The sequence below is a fragment of the Oncorhynchus mykiss genome, chromosome 27 (genome assembly GCF_013265735.2).
Source record: "Oncorhynchus mykiss isolate Arlee chromosome 27, USDA_OmykA_1.1, whole genome shotgun sequence".
NCBI lineage: Eukaryota > Metazoa > Chordata > Actinopteri > Salmoniformes > Salmonidae > Oncorhynchus > Oncorhynchus mykiss.
The window spans coordinates 1,580,666-1,601,582 of NC_048591.1; the positions used below are offsets into that span (position 1 = coordinate 1,580,666).

A 20,917-nucleotide genomic window follows, 5' to 3' on the forward strand; every position below is an offset into this window, starting at 1 on the left:
GTAGCAGGTTTGGATAATTCGCGTAGCACGTTAGGAGAATGAGGGGTAGGGGGTTAGCTAAAATGCAAAAATATTCTACTTTTGACGTAAATTTGACAAAAGCTGGATACCTTCTAACCATATGACCCAGTTATGTTTGGCTGTTTTAGACTTTTGACCCGGTAGCGAATGTAGGAGGGGTCATTCGGGTTACCCGCTCACCAACATGGCGTGGAGGGGTTGCGTTTTAAGATGGGCTAGGGCTGACATCATTAGTACAGCAACCAGAGGAAACAGGTATGGTGTACGGAATGTATTTTGCCCATGGCTGAGATCTTGGCATCTGATGTATGTATTGTCACTCTAGAAATGATAGCTAAAACTCAGCTAGCGGCTGCCAGAGCTAGCTACTGTAGGTTATCGTGATGATGAACAGCTGATCACTTTGAGACACGTTGCTAGTGGTGCCACAATCCGCTAGTCTTTGCAACCACAGTTGTAGTAATATCGGTGGCTGCTTGTTACCTCAGTATTCCCATTGAATTATTGTTTGATTAGTTGGACTTCTTCTGTGCCATGTAGCTAGTTATCTTTTGGGAGCTCCCAAAAGTCCTTTGTTGTTTACAAATTCTGCCGTGTAAATATGAAAGAATGAATTTACAGTTAGCACAGTTTCTCTTAATCCTGGTCCTGTGCAATGCTTGTAAAAGTACCCAATTGTCAAACTTGAGTAAAAGTAAAGATACCTTTTTAATAGAAAGTTTTTCAAGTAAAAGTGAATTACCCAGTAAAATACTACTTGAGTAAAAGTATTTAGTTATTTCGAAGATTATTCAGACGCCTTGACTTTTTTCCCCACGTTCTATTACAGCCTTATTCTAAAATTGAATATTTATTTGTTTTATTTAATACATCTACACACAGTACCCCATAATGACAAAGCAGGTTTTTAGACATCTTTGAAAATGTATTAAAAATATAAAACAGAAATAGCTTTATTGACATTATTATTGCCAGCAGCATACCACCCTGCATACCACTGCTGGCTTGCTTCTGAAGCTAAGCAGCGCTGGTCCTGGTCAGTTCCTGGATGGGAGACCAGATACTGCTGGAAGTGGTTTTGGAGGGCCAGTAGGAGGCACTCTTTCCTCTGGTCTAAAAAAAATATCCCAATACCCCAGTGCAGTGATTGGGGACACTGCCCTGTGTAGGGTGCCGTCTTTCGGATGGGACGTTAAACGGGTGTCCTGACTCTCTGAGGTCATTAAAGATCACATGGCACTTATCGTAAGAGTAGGGGTGTTAACCCCGGTGTCCTGGCTAAATTCCCAATCTGGCCCTCAAACCATCACGGTCACGTAATAATCCCCAGTTTACAATTGGCTCATTAATCCCTCTCCTCTCCCGTGTAACTATTCTCCAGGTCATTGCTGCAAATGAGAACGTGCTCTCAGTCAACTTACCTGGTAAAATAATGGATAAATAAATACATAAGTATTCAGAACTTTTGCTATGAGACTCGAAATTGAGCCCCGGTGCATCCTGTTTCCATTGATCATCTTTGAGCTGTTTCTACAACTTGATTGGAGTCCACTTATGGTAAATTCAATTGACTGGACGTGATTTGGAGAGGTACAGACCTGTCTATATAAGGTCCCACAATTGACACTGCATGTCAGTGCAAAAACCAAGCCATGAGGTCGAAGGAATTGTCTGTAGAGCTCTGAGACAGGATTGTGTCTGCACAGATCTGGGAAAGGGTACCAAAACATTTCTTCAGCATTGAAGGTCCCCAAGAACACAGTGGAACTCCACCATTCTTAAATGGGAGAAGTTTGGAACCACCAATCAATGAAATGTATTTATAAAGCCCTTTTTACATCAGCCGATGTCGCACAGTTCTGTACTGAAACCCAGGCTAAAACCCCAAACAGCAAGCAATGCAGATGTAGAAGCACGGTGGCTAGGAAAAACTCCCTAGAAAGGGCAGAACCTAGGTAGAAACCTAGAGAGGAACCAGACTATGACGGGTGGCCAGTCCTCTTCTAGCTGTGCTGGGTGGAGATTATAACAGAACATGGCCAAGATGTTCAAACGTTCATAGATGACCAGCAGGGTCAGATAATAATAATCACAGTGGTTGTAGAGGGTGCAACAGGTCAGCACCTCAGGAGTAAATGTCAGTTGACTTTTCATAGCCGATCATTCAGCGTTAGAGACAGCAGGAGCGGTAGAAAGAGAGTCCAAAACAGCAGGTCCAGGACAAGGTAGCACGTCCAGTGAACAGGTCAGGGTTCCATAGCCCTGACTGGCTACCAAGACTCTTCCTAGAACTGGCCGTCCGGCCAAACTGGGCAATCGGGAGAGAAGGGCCTTTGTCAGGTAGGTGATCAAGAACCCGGTGGTCACTCTGACAGAGCTCCAGAATTTCTCTATGGAGATGGGAGAACCTTCCAGAAGGACTACCATCTCTGCAGCACTCCACCAATCAGGCCTTTATGGTGGCCAGACGGAAGCCACTCCTCAGTGGCCAGACGGAAGCCACTCCTCAGTAAAAGCACATAACACCCCGCTTGGAGTTTGCCAAAAGGCACCTAAAGGACTCTCAGATCATGAGAAACAAGATTCTCTGGTCTGATGATACCAAGATTGAACTCTTTGGCTTGAACTCAGCATCACTTCTGTAGGAAACCTGGCACCATCCCTACGGTGAAGAATTGTGGTGGCAGCATGAGATGTTTTTCAGCGGCAGAGACTAGGAAACTAGTCAGGATCAAGGGAAGGATAAACTGAGCAAAGTACAGAGAGATCCTTGATGAAAACCTGCTCCAAAGGTCTCAGGACCTCAGACTGTGGCGGAGGTTCGCCTTCCAACAGTACAATGACCCTAAGCACACAGCCAAGAGAATGTAGGAGTGGCTTCGGGACAAGTCTCAATGTCCTTGAGTGGCCCAGCCAGAGCCCAGACTTGAACCCAATCAAACATCTCTGACATGACAATAGCTGTGCAGCGATGCTCCCCATCCAACCGGACAGCTTGAGAAGATCTGCAGAGAAGAATGGGAGAAACTCCCCAAATACAGGTGTGCCAAGCTTGTAGCGTCATACCCAATAGGACTTGAGGCTGTAATGGCTGCCAAAGGTGCTTCAACAAAGTACTGAGTAAAGGGTCTGAATACTTCTGCAAATGTTATATATATATATATATTTAAAAAAAATTATACATTTGCAAAATTTTCTAAAAGCCAGTTTTTGCTCTGTCATTATGGGCTATTGTGTGTAGATTGAGGGAAATTAAAAAAATAAGTTACAAGAAGGCTGAAACATAAGAACGTTTTGGAAAAGTCTGTGTCTAAATTCTTTCCGAATGCACTGTATACTTAAGTATCAAAAGTAAATGTAATTGCTAAAATATACTAAAGTGTTAATAATTTCAAATTCCTTGTATTAAGCAAAGCAGACGGCACCATTTTATTGTTTTTAAAATTTACGGATAGCCAGGGATACACTCAGACATCATTTGCAAACAATGCATTTGTGTTTAGTGAGTCCGCCAGATAAGAGGCAATAGGGATGACCACATGTTCTCTTGATAATTGTGTGAAATTGACTGTTTTCCTGTCCTGCTAAGCATTCAACATGTAACAAGTACTTTTGGGTATAAGGGAAAATGTACGGAGTAAAAAGTACATTATTTTCTTTAGGAATGTAGTTAAGTAAAAAACAACTTAAGTAGTACTTTAAAGTATTTTTATTTAAGTACTCTACACCACTAGTCCTGGGGACTGAAAGGGTTGCACATTTTTGTTTTTGCCCTAGCACGACACACCAGGGGTGTGTTCATTAGCAACAACGGTAGCAAAAACGTTTTACACTGCAGAAGGTTTTGCAACGGAAAAGGTTTTGCAAAGAACTAGTTACTATTGAACAAAATTCAGGTAGGTCCGTCCCTCCCCGTTCCCTTTGCTTAAGTTTGCCTCCATTTGGTTACTAGTGAATACACCCCGGATTCCACTTATCACTCATTATCAAACCTTTTTATTCGTGGAATTAGGTAGAGCTAGGGCAATAACAATAACTCCACTCCCCAGGACCAGGATGAAAAAACACTGATTAAGCAGATGCTCTTATCCAGAGTAACTTAGTAAGTTCCTCCCTTTACTTTCAAAATCACTTCTCTTTTCTCTAGAAGGAGGATTCAAACCATTTCTCCTTTTACTCAATGTTATTATAGCTAACTAATTGACCAATCATCTAGCTCTTACTCTTCCCTGTTTATGCTTTTCCCTAGATTCACCCTCAACACTCAACAGAGATGTAGCTTCAGGAAAGCAGCGAAGGAGACAAAGACCAAGAAGGGGGTCATAGAGGAGACGGGGCCCTCACACACAGAGCCCAGTGAAGGGCTCATTCACAAGAGGGGGGCATCTCCCCCCGTGCATCCCTCAGTGGCATACACACACCCCAGGAGCTTTGGCAGACTGGTCAAGCCCCTGGTGTTCACAATAGGGGTAGGTGTTTCTTTAACTTAACAAACACTATTCGATAAGCTATACTACAACACAGTACAATATAACTGCATTACCTGTTACACACTGAACAGCTATTACTGTTGCAGTAAGTCTATTGGCAAATTCAGCACAGCACTGACAGAATAAGGGGGACTAACACTATGTTAGTTTACAGCCTGTTCATTTGGCACAGCGGCCATCTGGCAGTATGAGTCACTAAAGTCCCGGGTCCAGAGCTACTTTGACGAGGTCCGTGCCGACTGGCTGGAGAAACTACGGCCGCAGAAACAGGGGGATCTTCGCAAATGGGTGAGATGAAGGATGGGTCAAAACATGCGTGATATTGGGTTGATCCTTTTTTTCATTTGTTTTATACCATGCCTCATTATTTTGTATTCATCTTTATTGATACATTATACTGGACATTTTTTATTTTGCTGTCGTAGTACCCGGCCTCTCCCCACAACATACACATACAGTACAACAGGCTGGGAGCAGCGCAGGGTCCCTGGAACAGGGGTTAAAGGTTATAGTCTCTCCGCCATTTGTAACTGAATGGGATTTGAAGGTTACGAGGAGCAATTCCTCCGGTGATTATTTTGACGAATTATGAATTTGCGGTGCTGGCCTCTTTCAAGTTTTATAAGGAAAAGGGTTGATTTGGCCCAAGTTGTGGACTTTGCCACTCACACTAGGCCAAATATCTCAATGCACCCCCCAGGTTTGCAAGGCCAAATATCGCAATGCTCCCCCTCTCTTTTCTTGCTGAACTGTCGTCACACTGATGTCTTGGAGTTGATTCCCTATGCTGGGTTGTGTTCCTTACTACACACAACAGAAAATGTTTTAAAACATTTTGCAACAGAAAACTAAAATGTACGTTCCTTATTGGACCAGGTTGTCCCTCCCTGTTTCAGTCAGTTTTATTTTGTTCAGTGCCTAATGAACACAACCCAGGTTTCACTACATGTGTGGCTGTTTTTTCAGACCGGTTCTGTTTCTGTTACAGATCAACCAGTGGTGGAACGGCTTGAGTGAGGGACAACGTACTGTTACAGGTTAGTCTGTACTGAAGCCCATATTTTTTCTTCTTCTTGTGTCCTCTCGATAGTAACTAGTTGATACAGATATTTGGAGATGATGATTGTCACTTTCACTACTACCCTCTCTATCTTAAGATAATATTTACTTTTTGTCTGTACGAGACAGAAATGTACCCAACCACTTCAAATCACACATTATGATGGAAAGGCTGGAGCAGAGGGCAGCCGCAGTGCAGCACCCAATGTGCAGTTTAGGTTCCTTGCTCAAGGGAACATCCTGCCATCTTTTTCCACCCGTTAGCACCTCCCCCCATCTTTCATTATCCACTAATCTCTCATTCATTCTGTATTTTTCTACTCCTCTCCCATCTCTCTCAGGGATCATAGCTGCTAATGCCGTGGTGTTTTGCTGTTGGAGGGTGCCGTCCCTCCAGCACTCTATGATCAAATACTTCACATCCAACCCTGCCTCCAGTGAGTAGGGGAAACTATCCTATCATATCATGACAAATACACACAAAACTTGATCTCTGCCTCAGGAAGTGTTAATAGTAATACGTGTCAGGATTAGGGCCCTGAGTTTTTCTTCACCTGACCAGGGAAATCTGGAGCCCTTGTTATAGGCTATAGTTTTTCCTGGTCAGGTCACATGGTCAGGCAAAACTAGAAGCCCTAATCATGGCACTTCATTACTATTAACACTGACAGAGATCCAGTTTATTTGCCATGTACAGTGCCGTGCGAAAGTATTCGGCCCCCTTGAACTTTGGAACCTTTTGCCACATTTCAGGCTTCAAACATAAAGATATAAAACTGTATTTTTTTGTGAAGAATCAACAACAAGTGGGACACAATCATGAAGTGGAACGACATTTATTGGATATTTCAAACTTTTTGAACAAATCAAAAACTGAAAAATTGGGCATGCAAAATTATTCAGCCCCTTTACTTTCAGTGCAGCAAACTGTCTCCAGAAGTTCAGTGAGGATCTCTGAATGATCCAATGTTGACCTAAATGACTAATGATGATAAATACAATCCACCTGTGTGTAATCAACTCTCCGTATAAATGCACCTGCACTGTGATAGTCTCAGAGGTCCGTTAAAAGCGCAGAGAGCATCATGAAGAACAAGGAACACACCAGGCAGGTCCGAGATACTGTTGTGAAGAAGTTTAAAGCCGGATTTGGATACAAAAAGATTTCCCAAGCTTTAAACATCCCAAGGAGCACTGTGCAAGCGATAATATTGAAATGGACCACTGCAAATATACCAAGACCTGGCCGTCCCTCTAAACTTTCAGCTCATACAAGGAGAAGACTGATCAGAGATGCAGCCAAGAGGCCCATGATCACTCTGGATGAACTGCAGAGATCTACAGCTGAGGTGGGAGACTGTCCATAGGACAAGAATCAGTCGTATATTGCACAAATCTGGCCTTTATGGAAGAGTGGCAAGAAGAAAGCCATTTCTTAAAGATATCCATAAAAAGTGTAGTTTAAAGTTTGCCACAAGCCACCTGGGAGACACACCAAACATGTGGAAGAAGGTGCTCTGGTCAGATGAAACCAAAATTGAACTTTTTGGCAACAATGCAAAACGTTATGTTTGGCGTAAAAGCAACACAGCTGAACACACCATCCCCACTGTCAAACATGGATGGAGCCAAATACAGGACCATTCTGGAAGAAAACCTGATGGAGTCTGCAAAAGACCTGAGACTGGGACGGAGATTTGTCTTCCAACAAGACAATGATCCAAAACATAAAGCAAAATCTACAATGGAATGGTTAAAAAATAAACATATCCAGTGTTAGAATGGCCAAGTCAAAGTTCAGACCTGAATCCAATCGAGAATCTGTCGAAAGAACTGAAAACTGCTGTTCACAAATGCTCTCCATCCAACCTCACTGAGCTCGAGCTGTTTTGCAAGGAGGAATGGGAAAAAATTAAATTAAATTTTGCCTGAAATGTGGCAAAAGGTCGCAAAGTTCAAGGGGGCCGAATACTTTCGCAAGGCACTGTATATTAAAAAATTACAGTAAAAACGGCATAAAAAAATAATATTAACAAATATACAGCCTCTATAGACCGATTTATACTCTGAAAAGACTTGTCCAATAAGAAATAGTGCACACAGTAGCAAACCCTAGAAAATTCAGGTAGATCCCTCCCCGTTCCTATTGAACACTTCCCTAATCATCTCCTCCTGTCTGTACCCTACCCACAGAAACCCTGTGTTTCCCCATGCTCCTGTCCACGTTCAGCCACTACTCCTTCTTCCACATGGCGGCCAACATGTACGTCCTCTGGAGCTTCTCCTCCAGCATCGTCTCCATGCTAGGCAGGGAGCAGTTCATGGCTGTCTACGTGTCTGCAGGTACCAGCACGCGTGTGTGAGCGACAAATGGCAGATTGTAATAGACAGATTACTAATCCTGAAAGTACAGATTTATTTTCAGATAAATAATCAATCATCTCCTCATTGCCAGGTGTTATATCTACGATGTTCAGCTATGTGTGTAAGACAGCCAGCGGGCGCTTGGGTCCCTCTCTTGGAGCGGTAAGCACTAACATTTTAGACTCCCTTCGGAATTCCCCTTTACTTCCTGTTTCTGACATCACTTCCTGTCCTCTCCAGTCAGGAGCCATCATGACAGTCTTGGCTGCCGTCTGTACCAAAATGCCAGAGGCTAAGCTGGCAATCATCTTCCTCCCGATGTATGCTTTCTCTGCAGGCAATGTGAGTGAACAACCCTTATAGCACACTTAACCACACAGAAGCTCCATTCTGATTTTCTACCCATCTCCAGAAGTGTGCACTCAGGGATTTAAAGGAACATTTTCAACTTCATATTCGTCATCTCCAGCACTACCCCCAACATCAACATATGTTAAAATGTCACGTTTTTATGTTTTGTAGTAAAAAAGATTAGTAGACAATGCCTACTCACAACCAGTGGTGTAAAGTACTTAAGTAAAACTACCTTAAAGTATTCATTAAGTAGTTTTGGGGGATACCTGTACTTTACTTTACTATTTATAGTTTTGACAACTTTTACTTCACTACTTTCCTAAAGAAAATAATGTACTTTTTACTCCATACATTTTCCCTGACACCCAAAAGTGCCTGTTACATTTTGACAGGAAAATGGTGCAATTCATGCCCTTATCAAGAGAACATCCCTGGTCATCCCTACTGCCTCTGATCTGGTGGACTCACTAAACACAAATGCTTTGTTTGTAAATTAATGTCAGTGTTGTAGTGTGCCCCCTGGCTATCTGCAAATAAGAAATACAAATAAATAAATTGTGCTGTCTAGTTTGCATAATATAAGAATTTCGCAATTATTAATACTTTTACATTTTAGCAATTCCATTTACTTTTGTTACTTAAGTCATACTTGAGTTTTAAATATACTTAAGTACTTTGTCCACCACTGCTCACAATTGGTCAAAATGAAAAATACCAATGTCATTGGAAACACTTATCTTCCTCAGTCGTTTTTACTACAAAACATAGAAATGCACCGTTTTCACATACGTTGTTGATAGGGTGGTGCTGGAGATGATGACTATGAATACAATTGTGAAGTTTCCCTTTAAAAGTATTGGATTGGTGTAAGCATGGATGGAGGGAGTTTTCACCATAGTACACTCCCTCCCCCTCATGGGTATCAGGAATAAGGCAGGGAATTGCCAGGCACCTCACAATACAATAATATCATGATACTTCGGTGCCGATACGATATACAGTCCCAGTCAAAAGTTTGGACACACCTACTCATTTCAGAGTTTTTCTTTATTTTTACTATTTTCTACATTGTAGAATAATAGTAATGACAAACTATGAAATAACACATATGGAATGTTTAACACAAAGTGTTAAACAAATCGAAATAGCCACCCTTTGCCTTGATGACAGCTTTGCACACTCGGCATTCTCTTAACCAGCTTCATGAGGTAGTCACCTGAAATGCATTTCAATTAACAGATATGTCTTGTTAATTACTTTGTGGAATTTATTTCCTTAAAATGCATTTGAGCCAGTCAGTTGTGTTTTGACAAGGTAGGGGTGGTATACAGAAGATAGCCCTATTTGGTAAAATACCAAGTCCATATTATGACAAGAACAGTTCAAATAAGCAAAGAGAAACGACAGTCCATCATTACTTTAAGACATGAAGGTCAGTCAATACGGAATATTTCAAGAAAGTTTCTTCAAGTGCAGTCGCAAAAACCATCAAGCTCTATGATGAAACTGGCTCCCATGAGGACCGCCACAGGTAAGGAAGACCGAGTTATCTCGGTGCTGCAGAGGATAAGTTCATTAGTTACATGCCTCAGAAATTGCAGCCCAAATAAATGCTTTCGAGTTCAAGTAACAAGACATCTCAACATCAACTGTTCAGAGGAGACTGTGTGAATCAGGCCTTCATGGTTGAATTTCTGCAAAGAAACCACTGCTAAAGGACACCAAAAAGAAGAAGAGACTTGGTTGGGCCAAGAAACACAAGCAATGGACATTAGACCAGTGAAAATCTGTCCTTTGGTCTGATGACTCCAAATTTGTGATTTTTGGTTCCAACAGCCATGGCTTTGTGAGACGCAGAGTAGGTGAACGGATGATCTCTGCATGTGCGGTTCCTACCATAAAGCGCGGAGGAGGTGGTGTGATGTTGCTTTACTGGTGACTGTCTGTGATTTATTTAGAATTCAAGGCACTCTTAACCAGCAAGGCTTCCACAGCATTCTGCAGCGATGCGCCATCCCATCTGGTTTGCGCTTAGTGGGACCATCATTTGTTTTTCAACAGGACAATGACCCAACACACCTGCAGGCTGTGTGGGGGCTATTTGACCAAGAAGGAGAGTGATGGAGTGCTGTATCAGATGATCTGGCCTCCACAATCACCTGACCTCAAACTAATTGAGATGGTTTGGGAAGAATTGGAATTTGGGAAGAATTGGACCGCAGAGTGAAGGAAAAGCGGCCAACGTGCTCAGCATATGTGGGAACTACTTCAAGACGGTTTGAAAAGCATTCCTAAAGAAGCTGGTTGAGAGAATGCCAAGGGTGTGCAAAACTGTCATCAAGGCAAAGGGCGGCTACTTTGAAGAATCTCAAATTTTAAATATTTTATTTATGTTTAACACTTATTTGATTACAACTTGATTCCATATGTGTTATTTCATAGTTTTGATGTCTTCACTATTATTCTACAATGTAGAGAACGGTACAAATAAAGAAAATCCTGGAATGACTGGTACTGTATATTGCGGTTCTCTCTCTCTCTCTCTCATTATATACAGTGCCTTGCGAAAGTATTCGGCCCCCTTGAACTTTGCGACCTTTTGCCACATTTCAGGCTTCAAACATAAAGATATAAAACTGTATTTTTTTGTGAAGAATCAACAACAAGTAGGACACAATCATGAAGTGGAACGACATTTATTGGATATTTCAAACTTTTTTAACAAATCAAATACTGAAAAATTGGGCGTGCAAAATTATTCAGCCCCTTTACTTTCAGTGCAGCAAACTGTCTCCAGAAGTTCAGTGAGGATCTCTGAATGATCCAATGTTGACCTAAATGACTAATGATGATAAATACAATCCACCTGTGTGTAATCAAGTCTCCGTATAAATGCACCTGCACTGTGATAGTCTCAGAGGTCCGTTAAAAGCGCAGAGAGCATCATGAAGAACAAGGAACACACCAGGCAGGTCCGAGATACTGTTGTGAAGAAGTTTAAAGCCGGATTTGGATACAAAAAGATTTCCCAAGCTTTAAACATCCCAAGGAGCACTGTGCAAGCGATAATATTGAAATGGACCACTGCAAATATACCAAGACCTGGCCGTCCCTCTAAACTTTCAGCTCATACAAGGAGAAGACTGATCAGAGATGCAGCCAAGAGGCCCATGATCACTCTGGATGAACTGCAGAGATCTACAGCTGAGGTGGGAGACTGTCCATAGGACAAGAATCAGTCGTATATTGCACAAATCTGGCCTTTATGGAAGAGTGGCAAGAAGAAAGCCATTTCTTAAAGATATCCATAAAAAGTGTCGTTTAAAGTTTGCCACAAGCCACCTGGGAGAGACACCAAACATGTGGAAGAAGGTGCTCTGGTCAGATGAAACCAAATGGAACTTTTTGGCAACAATGCAAAACGTTATGTTTGGCGTAAAAGCAACACAGCTGAACACACCATCCCCACTGTCAAACATGGTGGTGGCAGCATCATGGTTTGGGCCTGCTTTTCTTCAGCAGGGACAGGGAAGATGGTTAAAATTGATGGGAAGATGGATGGAGCCAAATACAGGACCATTCTGGAAGAAAACCTGATGGAGTCTGCAAAAGACCTGAGACTGGGACGGAGATTTGTCTTCCAACAAGACAATGATCCAAAACATAAAGCAAAATCTACAATGGAATGGTTCAAAAATAAACATATCCAGGTGTTAGAATGGCCAAGTCAAAGTCCAGACCTGAATCTAATCGAGAATCTGTGGAAAGAACTGAAAACTGCTGTTCACAAATGCTCTCCATCCAACCTCACTGAGCTCGAGCTGTTTTGCAAGGAGGAATGGGAAAAAATTTCAGTCTCTCGATGTGCAAAACTGATAGAGATACCCCAAGCGACTTACAGCTGTAATCGCAGCAAAAGGTGGCACTACAAAGTATTGACTTAATAATTTTGCACGCCCAATTTTTCAGTTTTTGATTTGTTAAAAAAGTTTGAAATATCCAATAAATGTCGTTCCACTTCATGATTGTGTCCCACTTGTTGTTGATTCTTCACAAAAAAATACAGTTTTATATCTTTATGTTTGAAGCCTGAAATGTGGCAAAAGGTCGCAAAGTTCAAGGGGGCCGAATACTTTCGCAAGGCACTGTATATGTATATATAAACAAACTCAGCAAAAAAGAAATGTCCTCTCACTGTCAACTGCATTTATTTTCAGCAAACTTAGCGTGTGTAAATATTTATATGAACTTAAGGTTCAACAACTGAGACACAAACTGAACAAGTTCCACAGACATGTGACAAACAGAAATTGAATGTGTCCCTGAACAAAGGGGGGGTCAAAAGTAACAGTCAGAATCTGATGTGGCCACCAGCTGCATTAAGTATTGCAGTCAACCTCCTCCTCATGGACTGCACCAGATTAGCCAAGCTCTTGCTGTGAGATGTTACCCAACTCTTCCACCAAGGCACCTCCGTGTTCCTGGACCTTTCTGGGGGGAATGGCCCTAGCCCTCAACCTCCGATCCAACAGGTTCCAGACGTGCTCAATGGGATTGAGATCCGGGCTCATCTCTGGCCATGGCAGAACACTGACATTCCTGTCTTGCAGGAAATCATGCACAGAACAAGCAGTATGGCTGGTGGCATTGTCATGCTGGAGGGTCATGTCAGGATGAGCCTTCAGGAAGGGTACCACATGAGGGAGGCGGATGTCTTCCCTGAAAAGCACAGCGTTGAGATTGCCTGCAATTCCAACAAGCTCAGTCCGATGATTCTGTGACACACCGCCCCAGTTCATGACGGACCCTCCACCTCCAAATTGATCCCGCTCCAGAGTACAGGCCTCGGTGTAACGCTCATTCCTTCAACAATAAACGCGACTCCGTCCATCACCCCTGGTGAGACAAAACCGCGACTCGTCAGTGAAGAGCACTTTTTGCCTGACCTGTATTATCCAGCAACGGTGGGTTTTTGCCCATAGGTGACGTTGTTGCCGGTGATGTCTGGTGAGGACCTGCCTTACAACAGGTCTACAAGCCCCCCCTACAAGTCCAGCCTCCCTAGGCCTATTGCGGACAGTCTGAGCACCAATGGAGAGATTGTGCGCTCCTGGTGTAACTTGGGCAGTTGTTGTTGCCATTCTGTACCTGTCCCACAAGTGTGATGTTCGGATGTACCGATCCAGTGCATGTGTTGTTACACGTGGTCTGCCACTGCGAGGACGATCAGCTGTTCGCCCTGTCTCCCTGTAGCACTGTCTTAGGCGTCTCACAGTACGGACATTGCAATTTATTGCCCTGGCCACAGCTGCAGTCCTCGCAGCATGCGTAAGGCACGTTCATGCAGATGAGCAGGGACCCTGGGCATCTTTCTTTTGGCATTTTTCAGAGTCAGTAGAAAGGCCTCTTTAGTGTCCTACGTTTTCATAACTGACCTTAATTGCCTTCTTCAGGCTAGGGTCCTTTTTTCTGAATTTCCGCCTGTTACTCAGGCCCAGAAGTGCATAATTGTTACCATTGGATAGAAAACACTTTGAAGTTTGTAAAAATGTTAATATAATGTATGAGACTAACACAATTGATATGGTAGGAGAAAATCCAAATAAAAACCCAACTGTATTTTTTTATTTTTTTTCGAGACCATGCTCTTACAATGGAAGGCATAGGGGCATATGCAATTCCAGCTCCCAGATTGCAATTCCTATGGCTTCCACTAGATGTCAACAGTCTTTATTCAAGGTTTCAGCCTTGAAACTTGAATAATACAGAAGAAATATGAGTTTTAGTACAACGACACCAGTTTGGAAATCCGGGTTTGAGCGCCCGTCGAAGAGCACCTGCTAATTTTGTTTTCCTATTGAACATACCTCTTTCCGTATGAAATACGGGTACCTGAGGAGTACATAGAAACATATTTTGACTTGTTGAAACAAAGTTTAGGTGTAGTTTTTCGAATTCCTTTCTCTGCATGTTGAAGGAGTGGATTACTAAAATCGATGGCACCAACTAAAAGGACTTTTTGGGATATAAAGAAGGATTTTATATAACAAAAAGACACTACATGTTGTAGCTGGGACCCTTTGGATTGCAAATCAGAGGAAGATTTACAAAAAGTAAGTCAATATTTATTCGCTATGTTTGATTTTTATGAAGCCTGTGCCGGTGGAAAATTTTTGATTTGGGGCGCCATCCTCATACAATGGCACGCTTTCGCTGTGAAGCCTATTGTAAATTGGACAGTGCAGTTTAATTAACAAGAATTTGAGCTTTTAACTGATATAAGACACTTGTATGTTCCTAAATGTTTAATATCCATAATTTTTATGTTTTATTTGAATTGGGCACCCTCCAATTTCACCAGAAGTTGTCAACAGGTGGCCTAGCCCTGAGAAGATGTATTAATTGCCTACCTTCTGTAAGCTGTTAGTGTCTTAATGACCGTTCCACAGGTGCATGTTCGTTAATTGTTTATGGTTCATTGAACAAGCACGGGAAACGGTGTTTAAACCCTTTACAATGAAGATCTATGAAGTTATTTTGATTTTTACAAATTTTCTTTGAAAGACAGGGCCTTGAAAAAGGGACGTTTACATATTTTCTCATGGCTCTCTTGCCCCTCTGCAGCAGCAATATGTTTGGAACATGGATTCACAATAAAATCATTAGTTAACCTGTGCTTGGTCGACTCACACTACGACTATTTCTCTATCTACAGTTGAAGTCGGAAGTTTACATACACCTTAGCCAAATGGATTTAAACTCAGTTTTTCACAATTCCTGACATTTAATCCTAGTCTTAGGTCAGTTAGAATCACCAATTTATGTTAAGAATGTGAAATGTCAGAATAATAGCAGAGAGAATAATTTATTTCAGCTTTTATTTCTTTCATCACATTTCCAGTGGGTCAGAAGTGTCACACCCTGACCTTAGTATTCTTTGTGTTCTTTATTATTTTGGTTAGGTCAGGGTGTGACATGGGTGATATGTGTCTTTTTGTCTTATTCTTGGGTGTTTGAACTGTCTAGGGGTTTTGTAGATTTATGGGGTTGTTTCCATCTAGGTGTTTATGTAGGTCTATGGTTGACTAGATTGGTTCTCAATTAGAGGCAGGTGTTTATCGTTGTCTCTGATTGGGAACCATATTTAGGCAGTCATCTTCTTTGGGTATTTCGTGGGTTATTGTCTATGTTATGTTGCACGTTGGCACATTGTTTATATAGCGGTCACATTCGTCTTATTCGTTTTGTTCTTCGTGTTCTTCATTTAATAAAGAAGAATGTATTCTAACCACGCTGCGCTTTGGTCTACTCCATACGACGATCGTGACAGAATAACCCACCAACAATGGACCAAGCAGCGTGGTAACAGACAGCAGCAGCAATCAAAGGACTTCTCCGTCCCAAAGCAGCGAAAGCAGAGAGGCGCCGGTATGAGGAGGCAGCACGGCGGCGCTGCTGGAAGCCCGAGTGGCAGCCCCAAAAATGTATTGGGGGAGTGTACACGGGGAGTGTGGCGAAGTCAGGTAGGAGACCTGCGCCAGCTCCCCGTGCTTACCGTGGAGAGAGAGGGCGTTGTACCGGGCAGGCACCGTGTAATGCGGTGGAGCGCACGGTGTCCCCGGTGCGTGTGCATAGCCCGGTGCGGTACATTCCAGCTCCTCGTATCGGCCGGACTAGAGTGGGCATCGAGCCAGGTGCCATGAAGCCGGCTCTACGCATCTGGTCTCCAGTGCGTCTCCTCGGGCCGGCATACATGGCACCAGCCTTACGCATGGTGTCCCCGGTTCGCCTGCACAGCCCAGTGCGGGCGATTCCACCTCGCCGCACTGGCCTGGCTACGGGGAGCATTCAACCAGGTAAGGTTGGGCAGGCTCGGTGCTCCAGATCTCCAGTGCGCCTTCTCTGTCCAGTCTATCCGGTGCCATCTCCACGCACCAGCCCTCCGGTGGCAGCCCCCTGTGCGTCACCAGAGCCCAGTTCTCCCTGTTACTCCTCCCCGCACTCGCCCTGAGGTGCGTGTCCTCGGCCCAGTACCACCAGTGCCGGCACCAGGCATACAGTGCGCCTCGTCTGTCCTGAGCCGCCGGAGTCTCCCCGTCTGTCCTGAGCCGCCGGAGTCTCCCCGTCTGTCCTGAGCCGCCGGAGTCTCCCCATCTGCCCGGAGCCCCCTTACAGTCCAGTGGGGTCCTTTAGTAGGTTTGCCAGTCCTAGGTTGGCGGCGAGGGTCGCCGTTCCTAGGAGGCCACAAAAGCGGACTAAGACTATGGTGGAGTAGGGTCCACGTCCAGCACACGAGCCGCCGGCGTGAAAGAGGCCCACCCGGACCCTCCCCTTTAGATTAGTTTTTTTGCAATTTTGGTCTACTCCATACGACGATCGTGACAATAAGTTTACATAGACGTGGCCAAAAGTTTTTTGAGAATGACACAAATATTAATTTTCACAAAGTTTGCTGCTTCAGTGTCTTCAGATATTTTTGTCAGATGTTACTATGGAATACTGAAGTATAATAACAAGCATTTCATATGTGTCAGGCATTTATTGACAATTACATGAAGTTGATGCAAAGAGTCAATATTTGCAGTGTTGACCATTCTTTTTCAAGACCTCTGCAATCCACCCTGGCATGCTGTCAATTAACTTCTGGGCCTGATTGCAGTCCATTTTTGCATAATCAATGCTTGGACTTTGTCTGAATTTGTGGGTTTTGTTTGTCCACCTGCCTCTTGAGGATTGACCACAAGTTCTCAATGGGATTAAGGTCTGGGGAGTTTCCTGGCCATGGACCCAAAATATTAATGTTTTGTTCCCCGAGCCACTTAGTTATCCCTTTTGCCTACCAGAAGCTTCTAAAGCCATGACACCATTTTCTGGAATTTTCCAAGCTGTTTAAAGGCACAGTCAACTTAGTGTATGTAAACTTCTGACCCACTGGAATTGTGATACAGTGAATTAATCTGTCTGTAAACAATTGTTGGAAAAATGACTTGTCATGCACAAAGTAGATGTCCTAACCGACTTGCCAAAACTATAGTTTGTTAACAAGAAATGTATGGAGTGGTTGAAAATCTATTTTTAATGACTCCAACCTAAGTATATAATCTTCCAACTTCAACTGTATGCCATATATTGCAACTCAATACTGTTTTTATTGCGATTCGATGTTCCAAACATATTGCTGCTGCAGAAGGACAAGAGAGCCATGAGAAAATACATTTTGATCAGTCATGGAAATAAAAGTGCTGAAATCACAAGTGCTGGTTCCCTATTTAAAAGATGGAGAAACAGCTATGAAGGAAAATTACTGGAATTTTGGTACAGGAAAAACGCATTCTTAATGGCTGGGCCTGGCTCCCAAGTGATGCCCACTGATGGCTACGCCCCTGCCCAGTGAATCCATTGATTAGGGCCTAATGAATTTATTTCAACTGACTGATTTCCTTATTGCATATTGCATTCATATTTGTGTTCAGTGTGTATATATCTCTTCTTTCCCCCTCATCACTAGAGTGTACATGTGTACAGTTCAGGAGAAGGGTACAGAATCGGAATGTAGTCAAACTGTCCTTCGTATGCATTTTGCGCACATCTTTATGCTACTTGGGGATTTAGTATTGTTGGTATTTCAGATTTTTGTTACGATGTGTGTTGGCATATCTGATTTGGTATGTGTTTTGACAATTAGGATTTGGTCTTATTGTGGCTTTTGTGAAATGCCTTTAGTAGGGTGTCTTATGTGACCCATTGTGCACATTTACTGAGAGAATCAACTACCAGCAAACAGTCATTTTCAAATAAAGGAGGAGACGCCAGAGTTAGTGACCAGAATTCGAACATTTCCCAAGTTTATGCAAATTTCAGCAACGCTGCCGCCTGACAACCAATCGGGAGAGGGCAGCTCTTGCAAGTAAGCTTTGACATTGACTAACAGCAAAATCAAATCAAAGTTTATTTGTCACGTGCGCCGAATACGTAGACCTTACAGTGAAATGCTTACTTACAGGCTCTAACCAATGGTGAAAAAAAAGATGTGTGTAGGTAAGTAAATAAATAAAACAGTAAAAAGACATTTGAAAAAAGAGTAGCAAGGCTATATACAGACACCTATTAGTCAGGCTTATTGAGGTAGTATGTACGTATCGTTAAAGTGACTATGCACATGATGAACAGAGAGTAGCAGAAGCGTGGGACACAATGCAGATAGCCCGGTTAGCCAATGTGCGGGAGCACTGGTTGATTGGGCCAATTTAGGTAGTATGTACATGAATGTATAGTTAAAGTGACTATGCATATAAGATTAACAGAGAGTAGCAGCAGCTTAAAAGAGGGGTTGGGGGGGGGGGCACACAATGCAAATAGTCCGGGTAACCATTTGGTTACCTGTTCAGGAGTCTTATGGCTTGGGTGTAAAAACTCTTGAGAATCCTTTTTGTCCTAGACTTGGCTCTCCGGTACCGCTTGGCATGCGGTAGTAGAGAGAACAGTCTATGACTGGGGTGGCTGGGGTCTTTGACAAATTCAGGGCACTTCCTCTGACAACGCCTGATGTAGAGGTCCTGGATGACAGGCAGCTTAGCCCCAGTGATGTACTGGGCCGTACGAACTACCCTCTGAAGTGCCTTGCGGTCGGAGGCCGAGCAATTGCCGTACCAGGCAGTGATGCAACCGGTCAGGATGCTCTCGATGTTGCAGCTGTAGAACCTTTTGAGGATCTCAGGACCCATGCCAAATCTTTTTAGTTTCCTGAGGGGGAATAGGCTTTGTCGTGCCCTCTTCACGGCTGTCTTGGTGTGTTTGCCATCAAGCATGCTGTTTGAAGGATACACACACCAGGAGAGCTCTCAAGACTTGGATCACTGATTCTTGGCAAAAGAGTATCTTAAATAATCCCAAATAAATAAAAATGTATTTTTTCTCCCCCTTAGTAGCTCTGACTTTACTGATAGCTACTTCATTGGGTAAAATGTACTTACTATGACTGTGATGTGTGCTTGTCCCTCGTAGCTGTTTTAAGATGAATGCTCTGGATAAGCATGTCTGCTAAATGACTAAAATGTAAGTGTGAGTCCAGGAAGTTATTTGTTGTCCTGTTTATTCACACCATCTGTTTTCTCTTCTCCTGTCCAGGCTTTGAAAGCCATAGTAGCGATGGACACAGCTGGCCTAGTTTTAGGATGGCGGTACTTCGACCACGCGGCCCATCTCGGCGGTGCTCTTTTTGGCATGTAAGTCTCACTCTGTTCAGCTAGGCGGAAAACCTTTTGGCATGCAAGTCAGCTTCAAGTCCATCTGTCTGTCTGCTCTCATTCACTTATTCAATTACTCTCTCACACACTCATCCCCATTAAAATGACTTGCACAGGGCAGCGACAAAACATCTCAACATCTAATCAAGATCATCTTCTCCACAATACCCCGGCTCTGCCGATTTTTGTTTGGGCATCACTTAATCCTCTACCCCCACCCCCTCTAAAAACTGCTCCAGGGGCACCACTCTTCTTCTCTTACCCCGTGCCGCTCCCAACCTATCGTGTACATGTGTGGTATTGGATCGGGTACCAAGACAGCCAAAATTGACAAATTAAGATATGTTATTGTATTCTCGTTTAAGCTCTGTCATTCTACCTCTCTTCCTATCTCTATATCTTCCTCACCTATTCTCTCTCTCTCTCTCTCTCTGATTTATTTTTTTTGTAGCTGGTACATCATGTATGGCCACGAGCTGATATGGAAGAATCGCGAGCCTCTAGTGAAGGTGTGGCACGACCTTAGGACGAAGGGTCCTGGTGGGGGAGGAAACGGTGGCAGCGGCCCCCTGTAGAGCGCACTGGACTGTGTGAATGCATATGGATGGCAGAAGATTGTCAATAGTATCAACAGCCTTGCTGGCCACACAAACCAAAGCCAAACTCTCCTTTTACCCCACACAGACACAAGCTCTATGTTTGTCTCTCACACTCACACATGTAAATGCCATCTGTATTCAGTACCCTCTCACACTCACTTATACACACACACTACAAAATAATGCAGGGCTTTTGTGTTAATCATGCTTTTATGTGTTTGTGAGAGAAGAGAGGCCACAATGGGGACATATTGTGAATACAGGCCCTAGTGTAACTCAATAAAGTTTTGATCTATAATTAGTTTAACCTTTTTACATCATAATCAGTAAGATTATATGTGAAACGGACCCAGGAGCCTACAGGTCGTCATCATCTCCCCAAATGCTGAGGTGGAGGTTTAAACCCTAAGATACGAAACCCCTCCCACTGTCAGTACAGGGGATGACTAGGGAGCTACATGTGTTTTTAAATGATGAAGTCTATATTCAAAAGCACTCATTATTCACTGGTCCCTGCAAAGAGCAGGTGTTAATGTTTTGTAGACTGTGTGTACAGGAATATTTGTTGTAGATTAAAGAAAACATTTAGTTTATTTGATTCAAATAAAATGTGTATTTGTCTTGTTCCAGGCTATAGCTCTACTTTGATTTATTTCCATATGTACAGTATTTACCATGTAGGATTGCCTTTACTATTTCACTAAAAGAGTCTCATGTCTATCAAACTGAGAAAGGTGATGGTCTGCTCCCTCTTCAGTCCTTCACCAGTAAACCATTAACTAAG

At 43.1% G+C, this 20,917-nt stretch overlaps 1 protein-coding gene across 1 annotated transcript; it reads left to right on the forward strand.

Annotated features, from left to right (window-relative positions):
- Positions 1-14: 14 nt before the first annotated feature.
- LOC110507313 (presenilins-associated rhomboid-like protein, mitochondrial) lies at positions 15-20,765 on the forward strand. The gene is made up of 10 exons (XM_021587225.2): positions 15-276; positions 4,271-4,490; positions 4,659-4,799; positions 5,500-5,548; positions 5,912-6,007; positions 7,764-7,913; positions 8,026-8,096; positions 8,175-8,276; positions 19,416-19,513; positions 19,986-20,765. The coding sequence occupies exons 1-10, from the start codon at positions 206-208 to the stop codon at positions 20,107-20,109; spliced, it is 1,122 nt and encodes a 373-aa protein (XP_021442900.1). The 5' UTR covers positions 15-205; the 3' UTR covers positions 20,110-20,765.
- Positions 20,766-20,917: the final 152 nt, after the last annotated feature.

Excerpts from the sequence above, each read along its gene's own strand:
- LOC110507313 (XM_021587225.2), top strand. The coding sequence starts at position 206 with ATGGCGTGGAGGGGTTGCGTTTTAAGATGGGCTAGGGCTGACATCATT. Across the intron at positions 4,800-5,499 it reads AGGGGGATCTTCGCAAATGG|ATCAACCAGTGGTGGAACGG; the intron begins GTGAGATGAAGG and ends TTTCTGTTACAG. Across the intron at positions 8,277-19,415 it reads ATGCTTTCTCTGCAGGCAAT|GCTTTGAAAGCCATAGTAGC; the intron begins GTGAGTGAACAA and ends TCTCCTGTCCAG.